At 38.3% G+C, this 20,731-nt stretch overlaps 6 protein-coding genes and 1 pseudogene across 6 annotated transcripts; 2 read left to right on the top strand and 5 right to left on the bottom strand.

The window, feature by feature from the left end:
* Positions 1-1,339: 1,339 nt before the first annotated feature.
* On the bottom strand, positions 1,340-11,622 carry LOC144436382 (uncharacterized). Its single transcript, XM_078125175.1, has 6 exons — positions 11,519-11,622; positions 9,606-9,673; positions 8,714-9,151; positions 8,101-8,121; positions 2,838-2,950; positions 1,340-2,374 (listed from the first exon to the last, which is right to left on the bottom strand). Exons 2-5 carry the CDS (start codon positions 9,664-9,666, stop codon positions 2,877-2,879), a joined length of 594 nt encoding a protein of 197 aa, XP_077981301.1. The 5' UTR covers positions 9,667-9,673; positions 11,519-11,622; the 3' UTR covers positions 1,340-2,374; positions 2,838-2,876.
* On the bottom strand, positions 3,782-4,093 carry LOC144436583 (histone H4). The gene has a single exon (XM_078125407.1). The coding sequence runs from the start codon at positions 4,091-4,093 to the stop codon at positions 3,782-3,784; it is 312 nt and encodes a 103-aa protein (XP_077981533.1).
* LOC144436204 (histone H2B, gonadal pseudogene) lies at positions 6,457-6,825 on the bottom strand (annotated as a pseudogene).
* On the top strand, positions 7,188-7,565 carry LOC144436164 (histone H2A). Its single transcript, XM_078124871.1, has one exon. The coding sequence runs from the start codon at positions 7,188-7,190 to the stop codon at positions 7,563-7,565; it is 378 nt and encodes a 125-aa protein (XP_077980997.1).
* Positions 11,623-14,306: 2,684 nt separating the features above from the next.
* LOC144436584 (histone H4) lies at positions 14,307-14,618 on the bottom strand. Its single transcript, XM_078125408.1, has one exon. It carries the CDS (start codon positions 14,616-14,618, stop codon positions 14,307-14,309), a length of 312 nt encoding a protein of 103 aa, XP_077981534.1.
* Positions 14,619-18,143: 3,525 nt separating this feature from the next.
* Positions 18,144-18,491, bottom strand: LOC144436642 (histone H2B, gonadal-like). The gene has a single exon (XM_078125476.1). It carries the CDS (start codon positions 18,489-18,491, stop codon positions 18,144-18,146), a length of 348 nt encoding a protein of 115 aa, XP_077981602.1.
* A 347-nt stretch (positions 18,492-18,838) lies between these two features.
* On the top strand, positions 18,839-19,216 carry LOC144436211 (histone H2A-like). Its single transcript, XM_078124937.1, has one exon. The coding sequence runs from the start codon at positions 18,839-18,841 to the stop codon at positions 19,214-19,216; it is 378 nt and encodes a 125-aa protein (XP_077981063.1).
* Positions 19,217-20,731: the final 1,515 nt, after the last annotated feature.

Genomic DNA, 20,731 nt, shown 5'->3' with positions numbered 1-20,731 from the left:
GTGTGATAAGGTGGTAAGGAAGTGGTACAGATACAGAAGTCTATATGAATTTTCCTATTAAATGTACACAAGCTAGAATTGGGTAGATTTATTAATTATCGTCGTTTCTTCCAAAAAAAATTATGAATTTACTCTATCAAGTGATAGATTTTATTAGTTTAACAAAGTGTATGCATGATTCAAAGACAGTTTTCTCATAAAAATTACTACATCAGTGAATGGTGTTGTCACTGAATAGGGCAGTCTGTAACTTCAAGAGCCTCCAGTCTTTTCGTTTAGATGAAGATTCCTAGTTGAAGTTGATTTGTTGAGTCGATGTCTTTTTTTGTCGGACTGATACAAGTATTGTCATTTGAAATTATGTAAAAGTGATTCCAATAACATTTTATTGGTATAAAAAAATGATATGACTGGATCACTTATGTGTATATCTCTAGACAGTCTGTAAGATACAATATGTTGTGCTGCCACCGCTACACTGAACAGAGAAGGCTGATTGGGGAGAAAGACACAATGTATCCTTCAGTGGAACGATATGATGTACGTTACAGTCTATTAGGGTGAAATGACATGACGGTATATTACATTCATGACATACCATATCTTGCGGTCTAGGACCGATTGTGGTTGAACAACAGGATAGTGTACTGGTTAATCTATGAAATAACATTTTATAATCATCCTCTGATTGGAATGTTGTCACAGAATGTCACTGACATTGGTAATTTCTGCCGAAATGTGATAACTCATTTAGAATATCGCTAGCAGATTTCATACAGTAGTGAAGTTATGCCTAAACTGCTGTGGATAGTGTCTCTGTATATGTTATGCCTTTACATGTTAGTTTTAACCATTAGATGCTATGTATATACTACTGGGTAGATTTGGAGCTTATTCCATGATGTGTAAATCTTTACGTTACAAAATCTTGGGTTTTTGAAGTTTGAGAAAAGTACAACATGTATATGTTATTCTTCAACAATTAAATAAACAGTTATAACAACATTGCTTTGTGTGTCTTTGAAATATTGACTGGATGGTGGTGGAATTTGGTGAGCAGTGTAGCATTTATGTATGTTTAGACTTGGCCAGCTGAAGACTGTCTGGGGAGGAGAACAAGTGTTCAGTTATTCAAACTTCAATTTAAAATAATAGTTTGGATTTCAATATCAGTTGTGCACAACATCAATGGCGCTATTTTTTAGCACAACTGAACTGTCCCTGCATAACCAGATAATCATTTCAGACACCAACCCTTTCTGTGATTTGCCACCTTAGTCAGAGATGTTGGTAACTTGGTTGTAGAAGTCAATCACACACAGACAAGATATACCATTCTTTTTGGCACCTTAACTACTATTTACTGTTTATTCAATTTTCATTGATTTCTGCCATCTAAAATCTAGCAAGTTATACTTCAGATCAACCACAAATAACCAATATTGATATAATTACAACAACAATGAACTTATCTGTTTATCAAAAGAAAGATGGTTTGCCACATTAGCAAACTGGAAGAGCGCCCCCAAGTGACCATGTTCAGTTGACGAGACTTGCACTAAAGTTCACAATTACAAGTCTATTTTGCCAACAGGAAGTGTTCGAATTTCATTGTGTCATTTCACTTTTATCTGAAAGTCACTGTAATTGTGCCATTTTATTGTCATTGGGTGTCATTTCACTTATTATTTGGAAATTACACGATGGTCTTTTATAATATTTTGTTCAAATTGACACACCGTTCTAATATGTCGAAAAAAAAATCAAGCAATGTCTTTTCTAAGGCCATAAGCTATGTTGTAATAATGATTCCAATTATTGAGTTTACCATCAATAGTTACAAAGCAAAACAAAACTGCAGTTACTGTGATACACTTATGACTAGTGGCAGATACACTAACCATCATTGATATCCGTGATACACAACATTATAAAATTAACAAAGTGATATAAAATATTCTCATGATTCTTCGAATGGAAACTAACCATACAAATTAATGGCGTTAGAAATAACAGGAAATTGGTGCAAGAACGGCACTAGACTGTAAGATACGTCGTGTCGGTGTGTGAGGGCGCTCCCTCACGGCGTACCTTAACAGACTAGAACGGTACTATAATATCCTTTAGCTGTCATAATGTTGACAGTGTTTGACATGTACGGGATTAGTATACTTCCACTGGAGCTGTAGTGATAATCTGAAACTTTTGTGTAGCGGGGTATAACCAACTCTCGTGGAGCTTAGTGTTATCAGCTGTTGACTTGACTATCTATTGCATGCCTTGAGCTACATTACTTATTCTCACTGTTTCCGTATTTGACTGAGTGCAAGTTTCACATCTAAGCCGAGACTCGGTGGCAGCGCATGCAGCATGTCTGAAAGGAAGAGCGGTAATGGACAAGAATATCAGTGTAACATTAAACTTCACTAAAACAGACAAATTTGTTTAATTAAAAGTACGCATTTGTTATTACATATTTCAATGACAATGCGGGTTGTGTTTGAAGAAATGGGCCATATGACACAAAATATCAGGAAAAAAACGTACACGGTATTAAATACACGACATATGAAAGGGATTGAAAATGTCGAATAAAGTTTGCCAAGTGTAGGTACTGTATAGTACCATCCTTCACCGAATCTAAGATACCACGTTGGCATATAGACTAATAGTCTGGTCTAGTCAGATAGCCAAGTACATGATATAGCTCTCATCAGTACACTTTCTACAAATGCAAGCTTCTTGACATGAAAGGGGGTGTTTCCTTATTATATAACATTAATTTCTTAAGAAGAAGTGACACGGGGTAGTTGTGATTTCAAATTATATCAACTCACCTCTAGTATTGCTCGGCTACTATAAAAGGACTCCAATATCTACTGAAGAAATTTACCAACAACTGACAGCAACGCTAACGACAGAAGCAGCATATATGGGCCGAGTGTGGTGGCTGGAATTGAAATAAGACAGAAATGTAGCATACAAATTGGTCTTATGTCAATGCAACAAGGTCGCATAAATTGGGGAAGATGACATGGGTATTATATATTCGCCATCAAACGATACTTGACATAGAACATTTGGCCAATGGTCATGGTATAATACGTATTCTTAAGAGATCTGAGGTTAAGACCGTGATAAAGCATAGACCTTATAGGTCTATAGATAAGTAGGAAATATAAACACTAACACTGTAACAGCGAGAGGAAAGTTATGGTGGCAATATAATTGGTAATACAATCTTGTATTGGATATTCAAGAAGGGAGGTGTACTAATAATGACCTGTTAATGGGGATCATGTGTATCTAATGTTAAGTGTTGTCAATGTTGTTGTTTTTTGTTTGTTTGTTTGTTTGTTTGTTTTTTTGGGGGGAAGCGAGTTGACACAGATTTTATTATAATATATTAAAGCAGGGGGTTCTACTTCCATGTTATAAGTCAGTGTAACTATTGTTACACGGTTGGGTGCCCACTGAACAGGTATGTCTATACGAATACTGCCTGTCATTTGACGACTTAAATCTACCTTATACAATCATTTAGTCTGACTAGTCACGCAAGAGGGTTCTCATATACATGGATACCCACAGCTGTATTAACGCTGGAGGCTTGGCTATGTCGCATGACAATAAGTATATCGCGCAGATAACCAAGTCTAGTCGCCTAAAAAGTTGCACCTATGCTAGTAAAATCCACAACGGTGAATGGTAGTTCTCTTTTTGGAGGATGTGGTGGCCCTGAAAAGGGCCGTTTGGTTTGGGTTTTGTTGAAGTTAGAAATCTAACCACCAAATCCGTACAGAGTACGGCCTTGGCGTTTCAGAGCATAGACGACATCCATGGCGGTGACGGTCTTTCTCTTGGCGTGCTCGGTGTAGGTGACGGCATCACGGATGACGTTCTCCAAGAATACCTTCAGCACACCACGGGTTTCTTCGTAGATGAGACCAGAGATACGCTTGACACCACCACGACGGGCCAAACGACGGATAGCGGGCTTGGTGATACCCTGGATGTTATCACGAAGAACCTTTCGGTGACGCTTGGCGCCTCCCTTTCCTAGACCTTTGCCTCCTTTACCACGTCCAGACATATTTTCTGTTTGAAGTTATGCTAACTGATATTGAGTGTAGATTTAGTTACCGTTTATATAGGCTGAATGCGAACGTACTAACGAACATGATACGTCCATTCAAATTCACACAGTGTGACTATGTAAATTAATCCGCTTTTGTAATTTCCCGCGTTTTCACAAAAAAGGCTTCTCATTGGCTAATTTTGTTAATATTTCACCCAATGAGCTACCGTGTCATGCCGCACCAGGATCCAATTTTTGCACAGTCTACCTACCTCCAACTGTTTGAGCTTTTTCTTATTGGGTACAAATCTCGAACGCTACCAGCAATCTTCTGTACCAAAAACTGCATTTTATCGAATGACATATATACCATGGAGGTAGCACGCATTTTAGTATGTTCGAAAGACGTCTCTCCTAATATCGCTCCCCACCATGGATCTATGTATAAACTAGATCCATGCCCCACCCACCTGTTGCTTCTGTTGGTCATTGCCCAGGTTTCCGAAGTTGTCTCTTGCAGATGCAATTATGGTTAAAGTTGACGAGTTTCATTTTTGAAATGGAATAAATGTGGTTTAAAATAACGATAACTTTACTATTACACTTACTATATCGTTACCGGATACAATATTGTTAAGAATGCACCATATAATACATCTTTGGTATAATAACATTAAGTATGTTGACTGTTATTATTATTTACCTTACCCTACTACCATCTCATGGCCTAGAATCCAGGCGAATGAGGTTTTGAATTTTGATTTCCCCATAAAAAATATTTAGGAACTCCCTACAATGCAATGAACTGAATTAACAATGTCAGAAGACAACTGTAATGTTATAATTAGGGCCAAGGTCAAAAGTTCAATGTAGGATAAAAGAAATTTTTTAGTTAGGCCTCAGACCCGGTACCCCAGGATGAGAACTAAAATAGCTCAACCCCCCCCCCCCGTAAAAGAATTTATTGATCTCGCCCCTAATAGAATCGTTTTAAAAGATTAATCGCTCTTATTAGAAAAGTATATATACTTGAGAAATAAGCTTATAAACTCAGCTTATGTCTTCTTTGACGGTGGCTTGTGCTAAAATCCTCAAATCTGGTGTTGTGAAAGCGGATAGATGTCTTTATTTACGTATATTTCCATCGTGTTGTGACATTTGTTTTGTTCCGGGTGATCGCCGACATTCATCTAGCCGCCTTCACAACATCCGATTTTAATCAGATTGAAAAGAAAATGTTCACTTTAAATTATGGAAGTATTGTGAGTGATAATTCCGATAATTCGTACCTCGCTTTCTTACTGTCACAGGCATGTGGAAACTAACACTGAATTGCTGGTATACTTTAGAAATATATTTTAAGATGTCACAACATGGAATTATCACCATGGTCACAGTAAGTCGGTCTTATCATCAGGGCTAAATCCCTTTAGCAAATGTATAAAATGTTACTGATCGAAGGAGCTTGGCCGGCCAAGAGCCGACCATTTGTCTCTTTGTATCTATCGCAAGAAGCTCTCTACATGGGTTTCTCTCCAACGTTTGTGGTGCTACTAAGTGCACAAGCCTTGGCTTGATGCAGAAAGCATCTTGAGATACAGGTCTCGGGGCTAACTTTTTCGCTGGAGAAGCATATCAGTATACTTGAGAATAGCCAACGCTCCGCTATATATTCTGCTATGATATTTTTATAATGACATGGTAGCGAAAATTCAAAATAAAAATGTCAGTTAAAATAGCGGAATAGTGTATGTAGTAGCGATAGTGGTTCAAGTTTGCAGGTAGGTTAGCATATATTTTCTGGCCCTAGGTTGTTGTGTAGACAGATTTTATTGTTGACAATATTGCCTATTGTGACGTAATAAGCTTTAGCATCCAAGTCGATTGGCACTTGTCGCATGGGCTAATATTCCTTACTGGTGGTGTTAGCTTTTGTATGTTCGTAATAACGTCTTTAGTTTGTATTGTGACCAGCTTGAAGAGTTGTCACGTTAAAATATTTCAATAAAGTTAGAAAAGGTAATGACGCGAAATCTTTGACACTGTAACCGGCTATTTGGCACATCCCATTGTAAACGACTGTGTCTTCTTTTCGAATTTCTATTCAGCATAAGTCATGAAAATTAAAGCAAATTAAAGTCAAGAAAACGAGGGACTACAAGTTTTGCATACGAGTTTTCAATGTCTCTTTTAATATCCCTTTATTTGTTTTTCTCCCTTATTTTAATATACTCTATAAAGTAGAGATTTCGAGAAGACTGGGTATGAGGTTTCGTTTTCTTGAATATTTGAAAAAAAAATGGTTAGGTAGTTCTCTTTTTGGAGGATGTGGTGGCCCTAAAAAGGGCCGTTTGGTTTGTGTATGCTGGGCATACGATTTACTTGGAGCTGGTGTACTTGGTGACGGCTTTGGTACCCTCGCTGACGGCGTGCTTGGCAAGCTCACCGGGCAGCAAGAGACGTACAGCAGTCTGGATCTCTCTGCTGGTGATGGTGGATCTCTTGTTGTAGTGGGCAAGGCGGGAAGCTTCAGAGGCAATACGCTCGAAGATATCGTTGACGAAGCTGTTCATGATAGACATGGCCTTGGATGAGATACCAGTGTCTGGGTGAACCTGCTTCATGACTTTGTAGATGTAGATGCCATAGCTTTCCTTCCTTTTCCTCTTTCTCTTCTTGTCGCCACTACGGGCGGCTTTAGCCTTACCGGCTTTCTTGGAAGCTTTTCCACTTGTTTTAGGAGGCATATTGAACGTCAGAGTGAATAGTTCGATATGAGTGTCAACGCAACAGACGCTGTATTTATAGGCAAAGAAATGCAAATGAAGGATCCTAGCAGAACAAGAAGGGAAGTTTGTGATCCGTTGACAAAAGCAAACAAGGACAATCGATAAGGTCTTACCTTTTGTCCAGAGCTTTTGTCAACGACTTAACCTTTTTTTGTATGTAGATTATAAGCAGTTATTGGTCGGTAAGCTACTAAGTACTCCCCCATTGACCTTGATTGGTCGAAGTTCGCCACATTCGGAATCCTGGCAAAGGCTATAAATACGGACTGTTGGGCGGCAATTGTCATCTGTTTGAATCACACATCAAGCAAATAACAAAAATGTCTGGACGTGGTAAAGGAGGCAAAGCAAAGGGTAAGGCAAAGAGCCGTTCCAGCCGTGCTGGTCTGCAGTTCCCAGTCGGCCGTGTGCACCGTTTCCTTCGCAAGGGCAACTATGCTCAGCGTGTTGGTGCTGGTGCCCCAGTCTACTTGGCTGCCGTTCTCGAATACTTGGCAGCTGAAATCCTTGAGTTGGCAGGAAATGCCGCCCGTGACAACAAGAAGACTAGAATCATCCCCCGCCACTTGCAGTTGGCTGTCCGTAATGACGAAGAATTGAACAAACTTCTGGGAGGTGTCACCATTGCCCAGGGTGGTGTATTGCCAAACATCCAGGCTGTACTCTTGCCCAAGAAGACACAAGCCAAATCCAAATAATTTGTATGCCCAAGCATACCCAAACCAAACGGCCCTTTTCAGGGCCACCACATCCTCCAAAAAGAGAACTACCAAACCTTAACACCTGACGTTTGTTTCAGTTGTAAAACAACATAGAAAAACATTACGATAATAGTTTGTAATTACTCTCTTGCTGATGCTTGTCAGTATTTATTTATTTATTTATTTATTGTTTGCTGGTTTTATTTATTTATCTGTTTTGTTTGTTTGTTTGTTTGTTTGTTCTCGTAAACATAACTAACTAAGCCTGGGTGCCCTGTGGTTAAAGTAAGCAGTCCAATTGAGTGTAGGCGCAGTTTCACGTGGTGATGATGATGATGACGATGACGATGACGATGATGATGATGATGATGATGACGATGATACATTGTGTATGACTAGTAGTTTAAGATCTTACCCCAGGGAAGATATTGCAAACGCCAAACCAAAAGTTTCTAAAAACTAACTGACTCTAACTGTGAACTAACCATAGAACTAGAAGTATACAGACCCACAACTAAACGTGAAGACTTACCAGAGTCAGGCTTGTTGTCGTCTGAAATTAAAGAAGAAAGAAAATAGAATGAACAATTCCGGGACCAGTACAGTAAACTGATTCTTGGAACGAGTGGATACGCACTAGTTAATACAATATCTGTGGTGGTACTTTTTCACTTTTACGTAGAAAAACATATGTTTGATATTCAGCTAGATCGACGATTCTGCGAAGTGTGATGATGCATGTGTTCAATATTTATTTTTTGTAATGAGAAGTAACGTGATAGAGGACATACTCCGCATCAGTAGACTGTCGACAGTCTACTGATGCGGAGTATGTCCTCTATCATCAGATGTGATTTTTTTCTAATAGTTAAGCACGATCTTTTGAAAGAAAAATTTCCCTCGTTGTGTGGCAATGAATTGTTTATTAATACACCATTCCTCCCAAATCTCATTTTTCTTTCACACTACGCACAAGGACAAGTGGAGTGAATAAACTGATAATACGATATAAAAGGGGCGAATCAAAGAATTTAAGTAATGTATGGCATATTGCAAAATGTTATCGTTTGGATTTTAACACATATACATCCCTACCAATCCCGTCAATCCAATAGGTGGTCGATACACAATAAACATTCAATTACCTACTACAGGACACGATTCTATAATGCTGGCCTGAATACCATCTAATAGCAGGCAGGTATCATCGTCATCGCTACTCTCTTCTGTCTGTGTGTCCGTCTCCGAATGCTGGATAACAAAACAGATATTTGTGAAGCCTGAACATAGATTTTTGTCCACCCATATCGACGCTCCGTTTGCAGCTATTTTGAATGATTCTGTAGCCGCAGGTACCGTCACTGCTGCACTCCCCGCATCAACCACTGCTACAATAGGGTCTGATATTATAGTGGCTTTTTCATATTGGTCCCGGTTCGTCAGATAAACCTTGATACCGGTTATGTTACCTTCGTTCTCCCGATCTCTGTTGCCAACAGCCATGTTAAATATGATATCGGTGGGTACATCCACAGAGTAGTTGCCGATAGGACTGGTGATGACAACATCGTCAGCAAATAAATCTAAGGGTTGATTTATGAAAATGGTACAATTCTTATGTATCTTGGTATTCGAGTCATATTTATATAAAAGTAACAGTAATTAAAGTAATTTTATTTTTCAACATTAATTCTGCATGATAAACTGATCGAACAGTATTATCGAATTCCATATGAGTAATCCCCCTGCCAACAATTTAAACCGCGTTCAACTTTTGTGAGAGAGAGAGAGAGAGAGAGAGAGAGAGAGAGAGAGAGAGAGAGAGAGAGAGAGAGAGAGAGAGAGAGAGAGAGAGAGAGAGAGAGAGAGAGAGAGAGAGAGAGAGAGAGAGAGAGAGAGAGACTGGGGCAGTACAATACATTACATGTATATTAAACAATAATACACCCATGTTGTAATAACCACAAACACTGAAGTGAACTCTTTGGTCGTAACTTACAACCACATGATTTATACAAACTCATTTACGTCACCTACCTTGCGACTGTACACATGTCATTGTAAAGATAAGAACAAGACCACCTGTGAAGTACTTCATATTTTAGCTGTAAATTAAAAAAAAAAAATTCAGAAATTTAAAGTTGTGGGTAATGATGTTTTTGTTTTGAGTTATGGCTAGTTAGACAAAATGAATTACCATAATTCATAAGGAGTTGAAATTCAAAACTAGCAAAAGGACACTAATACAAAAGCTGAGAAGACCAGCCACTGGCATTATAACTATATATTTTCTGAAAGCTCTTGGTCCGCTCTTTTCAATGAAATTGGTAACATTTGGTTTTATGAGATCAATGGTAACCACAAGCATACAATGACAATTACATTGGAATTATAACAACAGTATAAACAGGCATCCCTTGATCACCTCGTTTAATTCAAGTGCAAAAACAGTGCTCATGAGTCATTGTAAAAGCAAAACTCAAAATTCTTATTCAGGCTGATGCATTGAGAAGGGTTATAGAACGAGAACGTACTATTACCTATACCCAAAACACTCGTGAAATACGATGTCGCACGTTCATGGCAAAATATACGCATGCGTGTGTATTTATTAACTTTCACCTTGTATATCGTCACCTCATCAGAGGGCAAGATTGCCATGACCTATATTCTGAATGAATTGAGGATCAGTTTTTGATAGCTGTAACTAGATTATTGTAATGTAATGATCATGGTGTGACAGTAGCATATGAACCGAATTTGATTGACAGCTAGACTGTCGACAGTCGTTCGTACCTTTTTTGCTACGTTTTATCTAAAACTAAGTCGCCTCGCTCCGATCCGGAGCAATACTATAACCGCGTACATGACTGAACAACGAGTGCCGGAGGCACGGGTGCCTCTCACAGTTCATATCAGTACGCATTAGTATTCAGTGCTACGGAGTGAGGTGATGACTTTGTTTTAGATGAAACGTATCAAAAAAGGCACGAGCGACTGTCGACAGACTAATTGCTTGCAGACATCATATCATGCCTTTTGCCCTGTTCTTGTAAAATTACGCAGTACGCGATCTCACGAACAATATAAATACATGATAACGTCTATCATTACACCATTAAAATGTCGGTGCGCTACATTATACCCTTGCAAATTACTGCAACAAACAATACGTCCAGAGACCTAACTTCAGATTGATGTAACAATTCGCCGGGAAACTCTTGTTTTTCCTTCTCTTGCCATGATCGTTTGCCTGGATCATAGCGATAACAAGCAGTTGTTATGGGGTGATAGTTATATGTGACTCTCAAGGGGCTTTCAAGGGCAATTCTTTCAACCAATGTTCATCGAATAATAATCGCGATTACAAGGACAAAATTCAGTTGTACGTTAAAACTAGTCCACACACTGTTTAGTGCATCATTTTTCCTACACACTTGAAACCGTAAAACCGCGTACTTGTAAGCGCAGACAGATACATTTATTACCATTCAATACACGTCCTGTGTAGTCTTTATAATTCACTGAACTCTCAGCTTGAATGTGTAAAGGGGTCGCCAAACACATTTAACTCGGAATGTCTTTGAAGACAAGAACCAAACTTTTAAGTGAAACCAAGGCCAATGTTATCATCATAGTCCCATCATGTACTTGATGTCACGTCCAACCACAGTAGCAACGTTATCTCAGGTCTGTCCCTGAGGAAATTTCTTTCCATGTTATAAGACGTGAAGTGAAACTTAATAAAGTGAAAAGGGTAGGGCTACCTTACTGTCCAACGACCAGATTTTCAGACAGCTTGAGCTGTTACTTATTCTTCAAGATGAAGCTCGTAGAAAATATACGCCAGTTACAAAGCATACATAATGTCCTTATTTGTTGAAAACGTTACAAATAAATGGAGAAATAGCAAATGACCCTGACATCGGAATAAGTAATCATAAACCTACCTGTGCGTGGTGTGCTTCGGTTTTACACAGTGTATGATGCTGCTTTCAGGGATAGGTAGAGGGAGGTTGACTTCCGGTGGGTTCCAGTGAAATGTTTAGTCACAGTGGCTAACGATTTCTTAGTGATGTCGTTCAAAGGGGTTGTCAGTACGAAGTATGTTTACCAGACAGAGGTAATGTAACTTACGATGGGTATGTACAGCATGAAATACGATGTACGTATCGGGATCGTGACCTCAGATCTTATAAATAAAATCGAAACGCTGTGCACCCAAACTCCAATTATATATAATTGAATTATACAGGACGTCACCCATTCATAGTATATAAATGTTTACCTTTTTATCAGGCGTTTTGTTTTATTATTATTTCATTCTATCATTTTTCGAAATAACAGGTGTTATTTTCAAAATATTAATTGCAACATGACCAAGTCGTAACGTTCTTGCCATGGTCATCCATGGCCTATCCTGATATGATCGAAAACAGTGACATGTAATAAATGTGATTTATTATCATGAGCACATCAAATATGTATTTAGGATTTTTATAGTGTATATTTATTGGACAATGTTGGTGTTCTTTGGGTATGATTGTGTACAGTCACGATTTAAGTTGTCTGACGTACATATGATTAATATACTGGCCATGATAAAAATATTTGAATCATGCTAAAAAATTGTAGAAGGTCCCGTGTTATCTTTTGGTATTCTCAACCTTAAAGTTGCTTTAGATACATCGCTAGTCACTTTTCTTATCGTTAGCGCAGAATTCTGAAGTACTAGCCCAATACTTAAATTTCGAAATTGTATAATATTGAGCCGTATTAATATCCTTAGCTGACCTGTCTGGATTAATCCTTGAGAGAGACATAGTTTTCACTGTGGTAATAATAAAACTGGACCTAGATACCTTTAGAAAAATGAATATGAAGTATTTCAATAACATGAAAATGAAATCAGCATGATGGCATCGCTATCCCATAATTTCCTTTTAATATATATTTGTCAAAATATTTTTGAATTCGAGGTCAATTTTTCCTGGCAACACAATGTATTTATAGCTAGCAATGATTTATACGAACTCAAGTGTTGTCATAGCAGCAGACGCAGAATGTTGACACTGACACTAACTAAATATGACGTCGGTGACGCACGTACTACTTGCAGGTCGAGCAAATTAATCACCGCTAGCCAAACCTCACTGAAGTATGTATCGTGATAACCTTGTGTGCACATATAATTATAACGCACTCAGAGAAGCAAGAAGTCATGTTTGGCCATCTAAAAATCAAGTATTAAAGTATATAATGATAATTTCTATTCAGCATAATTGGCAAAAACTGTGGAAAGAATCATACAAGTCCATACTTTACGAGGAGAAAAGCATTTGACATTGCATTTGTGTGTAGGATATGTTAGCAAGTGTTTGCCTCATGTACCGTGTCAAAGGGTCATGGGATAACTTCATGTGCATGATACAGGCCTTCAGTTCAGGTTTGTATATGATAACATATGTTGATCATCGATGAAGGACCGCTTTGCCTGCACGAGAGTTCAAAAGGGCACATATTTGACATAGCATACGTAATTTAGTATTAGTTTGACTTGATTGTGAATTCAGATCTGATATATGGTGATGCGTAGGCAAAATACAACGGGTGATGAAATAGTTAACCATCAATGGCTTTTCTTTTGGTGGTCTTACCATCGACATTTATTCTATACCAATAGGAAACAAGTATTATTACTTAGATTGTTGTTTTCCTAAGGAAAACATCACACGAATCATGCTACTGCAAATGTATCAATTTATGCTCTATATACAACAAGATAAACACGCTCTTTCCATAGAGGTAGAGGAATATGTTCAAGTTAGAACGTTGTCATATTTAGACTCTAGAAAAGAAAAACAACAATCTAAAAAATACTTCACGTCCCCGTGAGTAGTCGTACGTTTTAGGAAAATGTGTCTCCTTGTCAAGTCGATTCGATGTCGTGGATTGACATGCTGGCCCAACACTTCTATTGGCTCAGCATTGTCTCAGACCACTGACAGGCACTACTTTACACACTCTGACTTTACATGTATAAACAGTAGTATTTTACTACATGGCGACCTATAGGCTATACATATGCATATCAAGAAACTCTCTCCAAGGATCATGATAATGGTGACATGTATCTCTGAGATAGGTGTCCAGACTATAACAAAGTATTGGGGACTCACTTGACTTCTGAAAAATACATTGAATAAATGAATGAAACAAAATATACCACCCCCCCCCCCCCGCAGATACATGTAAACTATTGTCACGTGATACTTACAGGTCAACCACATAACTCGTTATCCACATACATTCATAGACACTGGTTTAAAAATAAACGGACGAAAATCCTAAAATTCACACTTTATTACACGTATAATGGTTTAGTGAAACACTTTTAATACTTGGGTTTAGTGCATTATACCATGTTTATAAACGTACACAAAAATGGGGTTATTTTTAAAACCATCCTTTGAAGTTTAAAACGTGGTAAGTGGTTATAACTTATACTTGACAGCTGTCAGAAAGATTTTTCGACGATTCAAGTCGCTTTATTAGTCCGAGGTAATTTACAGCTGAATTATTTTTTTTCTGTATTATATACCACAGATAACTAACAGTGTTAGTTATCTCATTATACATAGGCCTATACATATATACAGGTACAGGTAGTTCTCTTTTTGGAGGATGTGGTGGCCCTGAAAAGGGCCGTTTGGTTTGGGTTTTGTTGTAGTTGGAAATCTAACCACCAAATCCGTACAAAGTACGTCCTTGGCGTTTCAGAGCATAGACGACATCCATGGCGGTGACGGTCTTTCTCTTGGCGTGCTCGGTGTAGGTGACGGCATCACGGATGACATTCTCCAAGAACACTTTTAGTACACCACGGGTTTCTTCGTAGATGAGACCAGAGATACGCTTGACACCACCACGACGGGCCAAACGACGGATAGCTGGTTTGGTGATACCCTGGATGTTATCACGAAGAACCTTTCGGTGACGCTTGGCGCCTCCCTTTCCTAGACCTTTGCCTCCTTTACCACGTCCAGACATATTTTCTGCTAGAAGTTATGCTAACTGATATTGAGTATTGGCTTAGTTACCGTTTATATAGGCTGAATGCGAACGTCTTAACGAACTTATTGACACTAACAAAACAGTGATTACCTATTCAACATGTACTTAACAAAGGACTGATCATTGAAAGACCAATTCATTGGCCAATTCATAGTACCATGTCCGCTCTGACTGGACAAAGGGGATAATACAAACAAAATATTTAAATCAGCAATGACTAACTTCCCGCTGAATAATATTTTATCCTTACTTGCTTATTGGCTAATTTGCAACCAATGAGATGAAAGAATGTGGCTGACTTTGGTGTTGCATGATCCCAGTTTTACAGCAAGCTCTTGTCAAAAGTTTTAGATGAACGCTTACATAGTATAGTAGTAGATGGTAAATGTTATGTCAAAACATTGACAGTGGAGGCTATAGTCAAAAGAATCAACATGTGAACCAGGCATACCACCAAAGCGCATTTTTATGTATGTATGTATGTATGTATGTATGTATGTATGTATGTATAGTATGTATGTATGTATGTATGTATGTATGTATGTATGTATGTATGTATGCATGTATGCATGTATGTATGTATGTATGTATGTATGTATGTATTTAAAACACATTCGGAGTGAATGTAGATAGATCTGTAATATACTATATAGGTCGGTGCGCAGTGGTCACTCATAAAAAACATGAAAACTGCAACTTCTTGGAAAGCTGTGTTGACTAGCCAAATTTCCCCTTGTACTTTGAATGGGTGACACCATAGATTAAAATCTATGGTCACACTGGAGGTAATATAATTCTACCTCCATGTTATATGTAGAAGCTTGATACGTCTCTTATAAGTAATATAACATGTCTGCGTTTTAAAAAAAACAATAGGTTTCTGCTTTAGGTTCCCACAATTCATTTTTCCAATGCAATTCAAACTATTTTGTAAAATACATGTAGTAATGTTGAAATATTACACGTTATGTAATAGTCGTAAGTAACCTATTGAAATAGAAGTAACAATAGGTCCCTGACAAGTTTTTCTTAATCATTTTTTAAACAGTGTATACTTTAATTAATAATATTACCGTATACAAATAATCCATATAGCTGTGTGTGCTTTCTTGTGTTCGTTTTGGTGTTGTTGTTTTAAGCGGATGCAGCAGTTTCGCGTTTGCCCTTCTCCCACCACTGTTATTGAATAAGCGAGCTCAGTATGCAAGCACACAGAATATATCGAACCAGTTTCATTTTAAAATATTTACAATATCATGGGAATGTACTGGCTTTATGAAAACTTGCTTTTTTTGCGTATTTATTGGAAATCGATTATGTATTTTTTACAAGTAATTTTGAGTGATATAAAATATACATGAGTCGTCTTTGCTTATACAAGTAAAATTTTGCGACGAAGTAAGTTAATATGGGGGTATCAATAAAGCCGATGCAGAAGTTCGTATTCGCCCTTCCCACATCACTGTTATTGAATAAACGAGCTTAGTTTGCAAGAACACAGAATATATTGACTCGAACCAAATTCATTGAATGTACTTGCTTTCTGAAAACTTGCTGGTTTTCCGTATCTATGAGCCATTGATTATGTAATTTAGGTACTAACTTCTGACCATGGGCGTCTATTTTTATCAATAACTTTGGATCTGCAAGTATGTGTACATGATGTGTAGTGGAAGATGAACTGCATACAATGCGATGTATGTTGTATAAATGGAAACTAGGCTGAGTTTGGCCTCACGGCCATAGCCTGAGCTCGAGCCAGGTGCTAGATGGTCACAACTCCACGGTCAAAACCCAAGTCATCAAACATCCAATGCTTTGGTCGTTACAATAAACATAAATCATGCATACTTGATGAGGGGCCTAAGTTATGCTTAATTATTAAGGTCATGAAAATGAGGCAAAGGACACTAAAATTTGAAATACATATCTGGACATACGATATTAGTACATATTGTCATGACTCCCATGTGAATTATTGCAATAAAAGATAATCATTTCTATAGTGTTTGGTGACATGTATAAGGGACGGTAACAGGACAAACGCCCCCCGGACAAATGCCCCCGTAGGACAAATGCCCCCAAAGAAATGCCTAAGGTAGGACTATGGCTCACGACTCAACCTAGAAAGGTCGTTTCCGAGTTGTTTTTTCAACTTTACACTATACATTCTTTAAGTGCTGGTCGTGTTATACCATGCGTGTATGCCCTGCTGCCTAACAAACAACGTGAAACTTATCGACATCTTCTACAACAGCTAAACAATATCCATTCTAAACTAAACCCACGTAGTGTGCTCATTGACTATGAACAGTCCGCTAGCAGGGCCATCACGGATATTTTCCCAGAAACCACCGTCAAAGGGTGTTTTTACCACCTCTCCCAGAACATATATCGGAAAGTTCAATCAGAAGGATTGCAACAATTATACCAGTCTGATGCCGACTTTGCATTGGTAATAATTTTGGTAATAATACAATAAAGGTGATATAACCAAATCATGCCCCAAATAAAACCAAATTCAACGTTTTTGAACATCTCCTGTCTATTCATCCGTTATACAATAAACGTGATAAACGCATATTTTAAGTGTACTTCCCAAAATCTAGATAATTTGGATCTCTATTCGTAGGCAACAACAGTCCTATCGGGGGGCGTTTGTCCTTAATCATAATCGCTTTGTAAAGACGTTTATTTTGGTCACAACATGTCACAAGACTATGTGTACCTTTTATCAACACATGCTGTCAATTGAATTCTTAGATAGGACTAGAGATGTATGGTGTCAAGTCAAGACATCCATGCTACAATTAATCAGAAACAAATGATTTGATTTTTTATCATCTGAAAAACTAATACAACTAATTTTTAGCTGCAATTGTTTACATAGACTATAGATCATTTTATAAAAACACACAACAACACAACAACAACAACAAACAAACAAAAACAAGGCAATGGCATGCACAATTTACAAACGTTGTCCTTGCCTGTGCATGCATTTTTTGTGTTACAAACACTATATCTCATACACGAATGACTTACTATAGACGTAGAAGAGTTTATGAAAATATTGCTTCCCCAAAACAAACAAAATGTTGGCATGATGAAATATGTACATGTAAGAAAACAGACGTGCATGAAGGTCAAGTAGACATTGTCTTATTTATTTGCTTGAAAAAATGTTTATAGTCGGTCGGTACTACCATGAAGGTATAAGGGTATGGTACTACCATGGAAGTATAGCCTTTATACTTCCATGGTACTACGGTAGGCCGGGTTATCGGAAATACATTGTTAGTATTAGGCCTTACTGGTATTTAATTTAATTATTAAATAATTACTGATATTTAAGTACTTATTTACAGGTATTTTACAGTATGTATATAGTGTGATCTGTTGTTTTGTTCTATGTTTGAAACGTGGTCAGGTAGTTCTCTTATTGGAGAATGTGGTGGCCCTAAAAAGGGCCGTTTGGTTTGTGTATGCTGGGCATACGATTTACTTGGAGCTGGTGTATTTGGTGACGGCTTTGGTACCCTCACTGACGGCGTGCTTGGCAAGCTCACCGGGCAGCAAGAGACGGACAGCAGTCTGGATCTCTCTGCTAGTGATGGTGGATCTCTTGTTGTAGTGGGCAATACGCTCGAAGATATCGTTGACGAAGCTGTTCATGATAGACATGGCCTTGGAGGAGATACCAGTGTCTGGGTGAACCTGCTTCATGACTTTGTAGATGTAGATACCATAACTTTCCTTCCTTTTCCTCTTTCTCTTCTTGTCGCCACTACGGGCGGCTTTAGCCTTACCGGCTTTCTTGGCAGCTTTTCCACTTGTTTTAGGAGGCATATTGAACGTCAGAGTGAATAGTTCGATATGAGTGTCAACGCAACAGACGCTGTATTTATAGGCAAAGAAATGCAAATGAAGGATCCTACTGATTCCTAGCAGAACAAGGCGGGAAGTTTGCCAACCGTTGACAAATGCAAACAAAGATCTATTGTCAAAGGTTTGCTTTTGTCAACGGCTTAACCCTTTGTGTCAAGGTTATAAGCAGTTTATTGGTCAGTGGGGCAACTTTTTTACATATTATTTATTCTGATTGGCCAAATGAGAATCCTGGCAAAGGCTATAAATACGGACAGTTTGGCGGTAAATGTCATCTGTTTGAATCACACATCAAGCAAATAACAAAAATGTCTGGACGTGGTAAAGGAGGCAAAGCAAAGGGTAAGGCAAAGAGCCGTTCCAGCCGTGCTGGTCTGCAGTTCCCAGTCGGCCGTGTGCACCGTTTCCTTCGCAAGGGCAACTATGCTAAGCGTGTTGGTGCTGGTGCTCCAGTCTACTTGGCTGCCGTTCTCGAATACTTGGCAGCTGAAATCCTTGAGTTGGCAGGAAACGCCGCCCGTGACAACAAGAAGACCAGAATCATCCCACGTCACTTGCAGTTGGCTGTCCGTAATGACGAAGAATTGAACAAACTTCTGGGAGGTGTCACCATTGCCCAGGGTGGTGTATTGCCAAACATCCAGGCTGTACTCTTGCCCAAGAAGTCCCAAGCCAAATCCAAATAATTTGTATGTCCAAGCATACACAAACCAAACGGCCCTTTTCAGGGCCACCACATCCTCCAAAAAGAGAACTACCAAACCTTAACACCTGACACTTGTAGTTGTACAGTAACATAGAGAAAAAGACCATTGCTTAATGATAATATTCAATGTTCGCATTACGATGTATCAATACTTGTTGTAATGGAATGATAAACTACATACGAGACGATATATGTGGTATGAACTGGAACATAGACTTTATTTATCAAGCCCTGAGACCTACATAATATTCAATACAAGGTAATTATAAATTCATGGCATTGTTCTTTCTCTTCCAAGGCTTGTCCCTAGCCCTAATATAAACTAAAATGAAAATACGACATTCTCCTCCCTGTCCATGAGAATTAGCAATAATACACAGATACAATTCTGGCATGTTTAAGACGTGATCATTTCTATCACTGTATCAGAACTTTACGTACCATAGTCGACAGTAATATGTGGTTGTATGTGTAGTCAAGAAACTTTCACGTCATAGAACACATTACAGAAGAGCAACTTCAATTTACAATATTGGCGAAATTCGACCAGAAAACGATTACCACTGAACCAATGCCCCCCAACCCACAATATCGATGTGATCAGGGACATCAAAGAATTAACAATCTCTCCCACCCCCGTTCCCAACCCACATGAAGAAAGCGCTTGATGGCTAGAAGTAGAATATTCGTCGATAGGAATTCTCGTCTCTTACGGTCAGACATAACAATAAACTAGTGAAATCGGCTTTCTCTGTCGAACTGCAACAGTATCGAAATTAATAAACAAACTAATCAAACTAATTTAAGTGATCACGAGACCTCCGCATAAAGTTGTCGAACATGAAAAGCTAAATTCATATATAAATGTCAAAATAGTTTTCGAAGAGTTAAAGTCATAGGATAGACAAAATACCGTATAGCTAAATAGTTCAAAGTTCACGTAATTGTTCAGTTTTCGTATACAATAGTTGACGCTCTGTTGTTTGAATTCGTTGATACTTTTTGTCTTCTCTTCTCATGGTTCTTGCTTGGATAACAGTCGGGTTTCCAAATTTCAACTCCATCGTTAGTCGTCTACAGTGTGGCATGTTGTTTGCTTCTCACAGTTCCAAACTTGGTATTTTGAAGACTTTCATGGTTACAAATCCTCTGAACGTGGCATCCTCGTCGGTCATATTTCTAGACTGGGTAAGTTCTTTTCCCTTGACACCTTGAGTAATTTCTCTGCAGGCTCTCGCTTCACATCATTGGAATCGTGAAGGGGTTCTCCTCTGAGGAAATTAGCCGTTTTACGGGGAACTAGCTTTTCTTCGGGGAAACTCGCTCAGCTAGCAAGAGGTTGACTTGGAATGTATATTGTCTAAACATGACTATATATAAATTACGTGAATGACGCTTACGTGAATGACGATTACGTCCGGGACTATGAAACAAAAAAGCGCTTTGAGGACAGTTGTTTTCCAGACACTAAAAATGCTAAACATGTAGAGTCATG

Source organism: Glandiceps talaboti, chromosome 6 (genome assembly GCF_964340395.1).
Source record: "Glandiceps talaboti chromosome 6, keGlaTala1.1, whole genome shotgun sequence".
NCBI classification, from domain to species: domain Eukaryota; kingdom Metazoa; phylum Hemichordata; class Enteropneusta; family Spengelidae; genus Glandiceps; species Glandiceps talaboti.
This window is presented reverse-complemented; position numbering and strand designations above follow the sequence as displayed.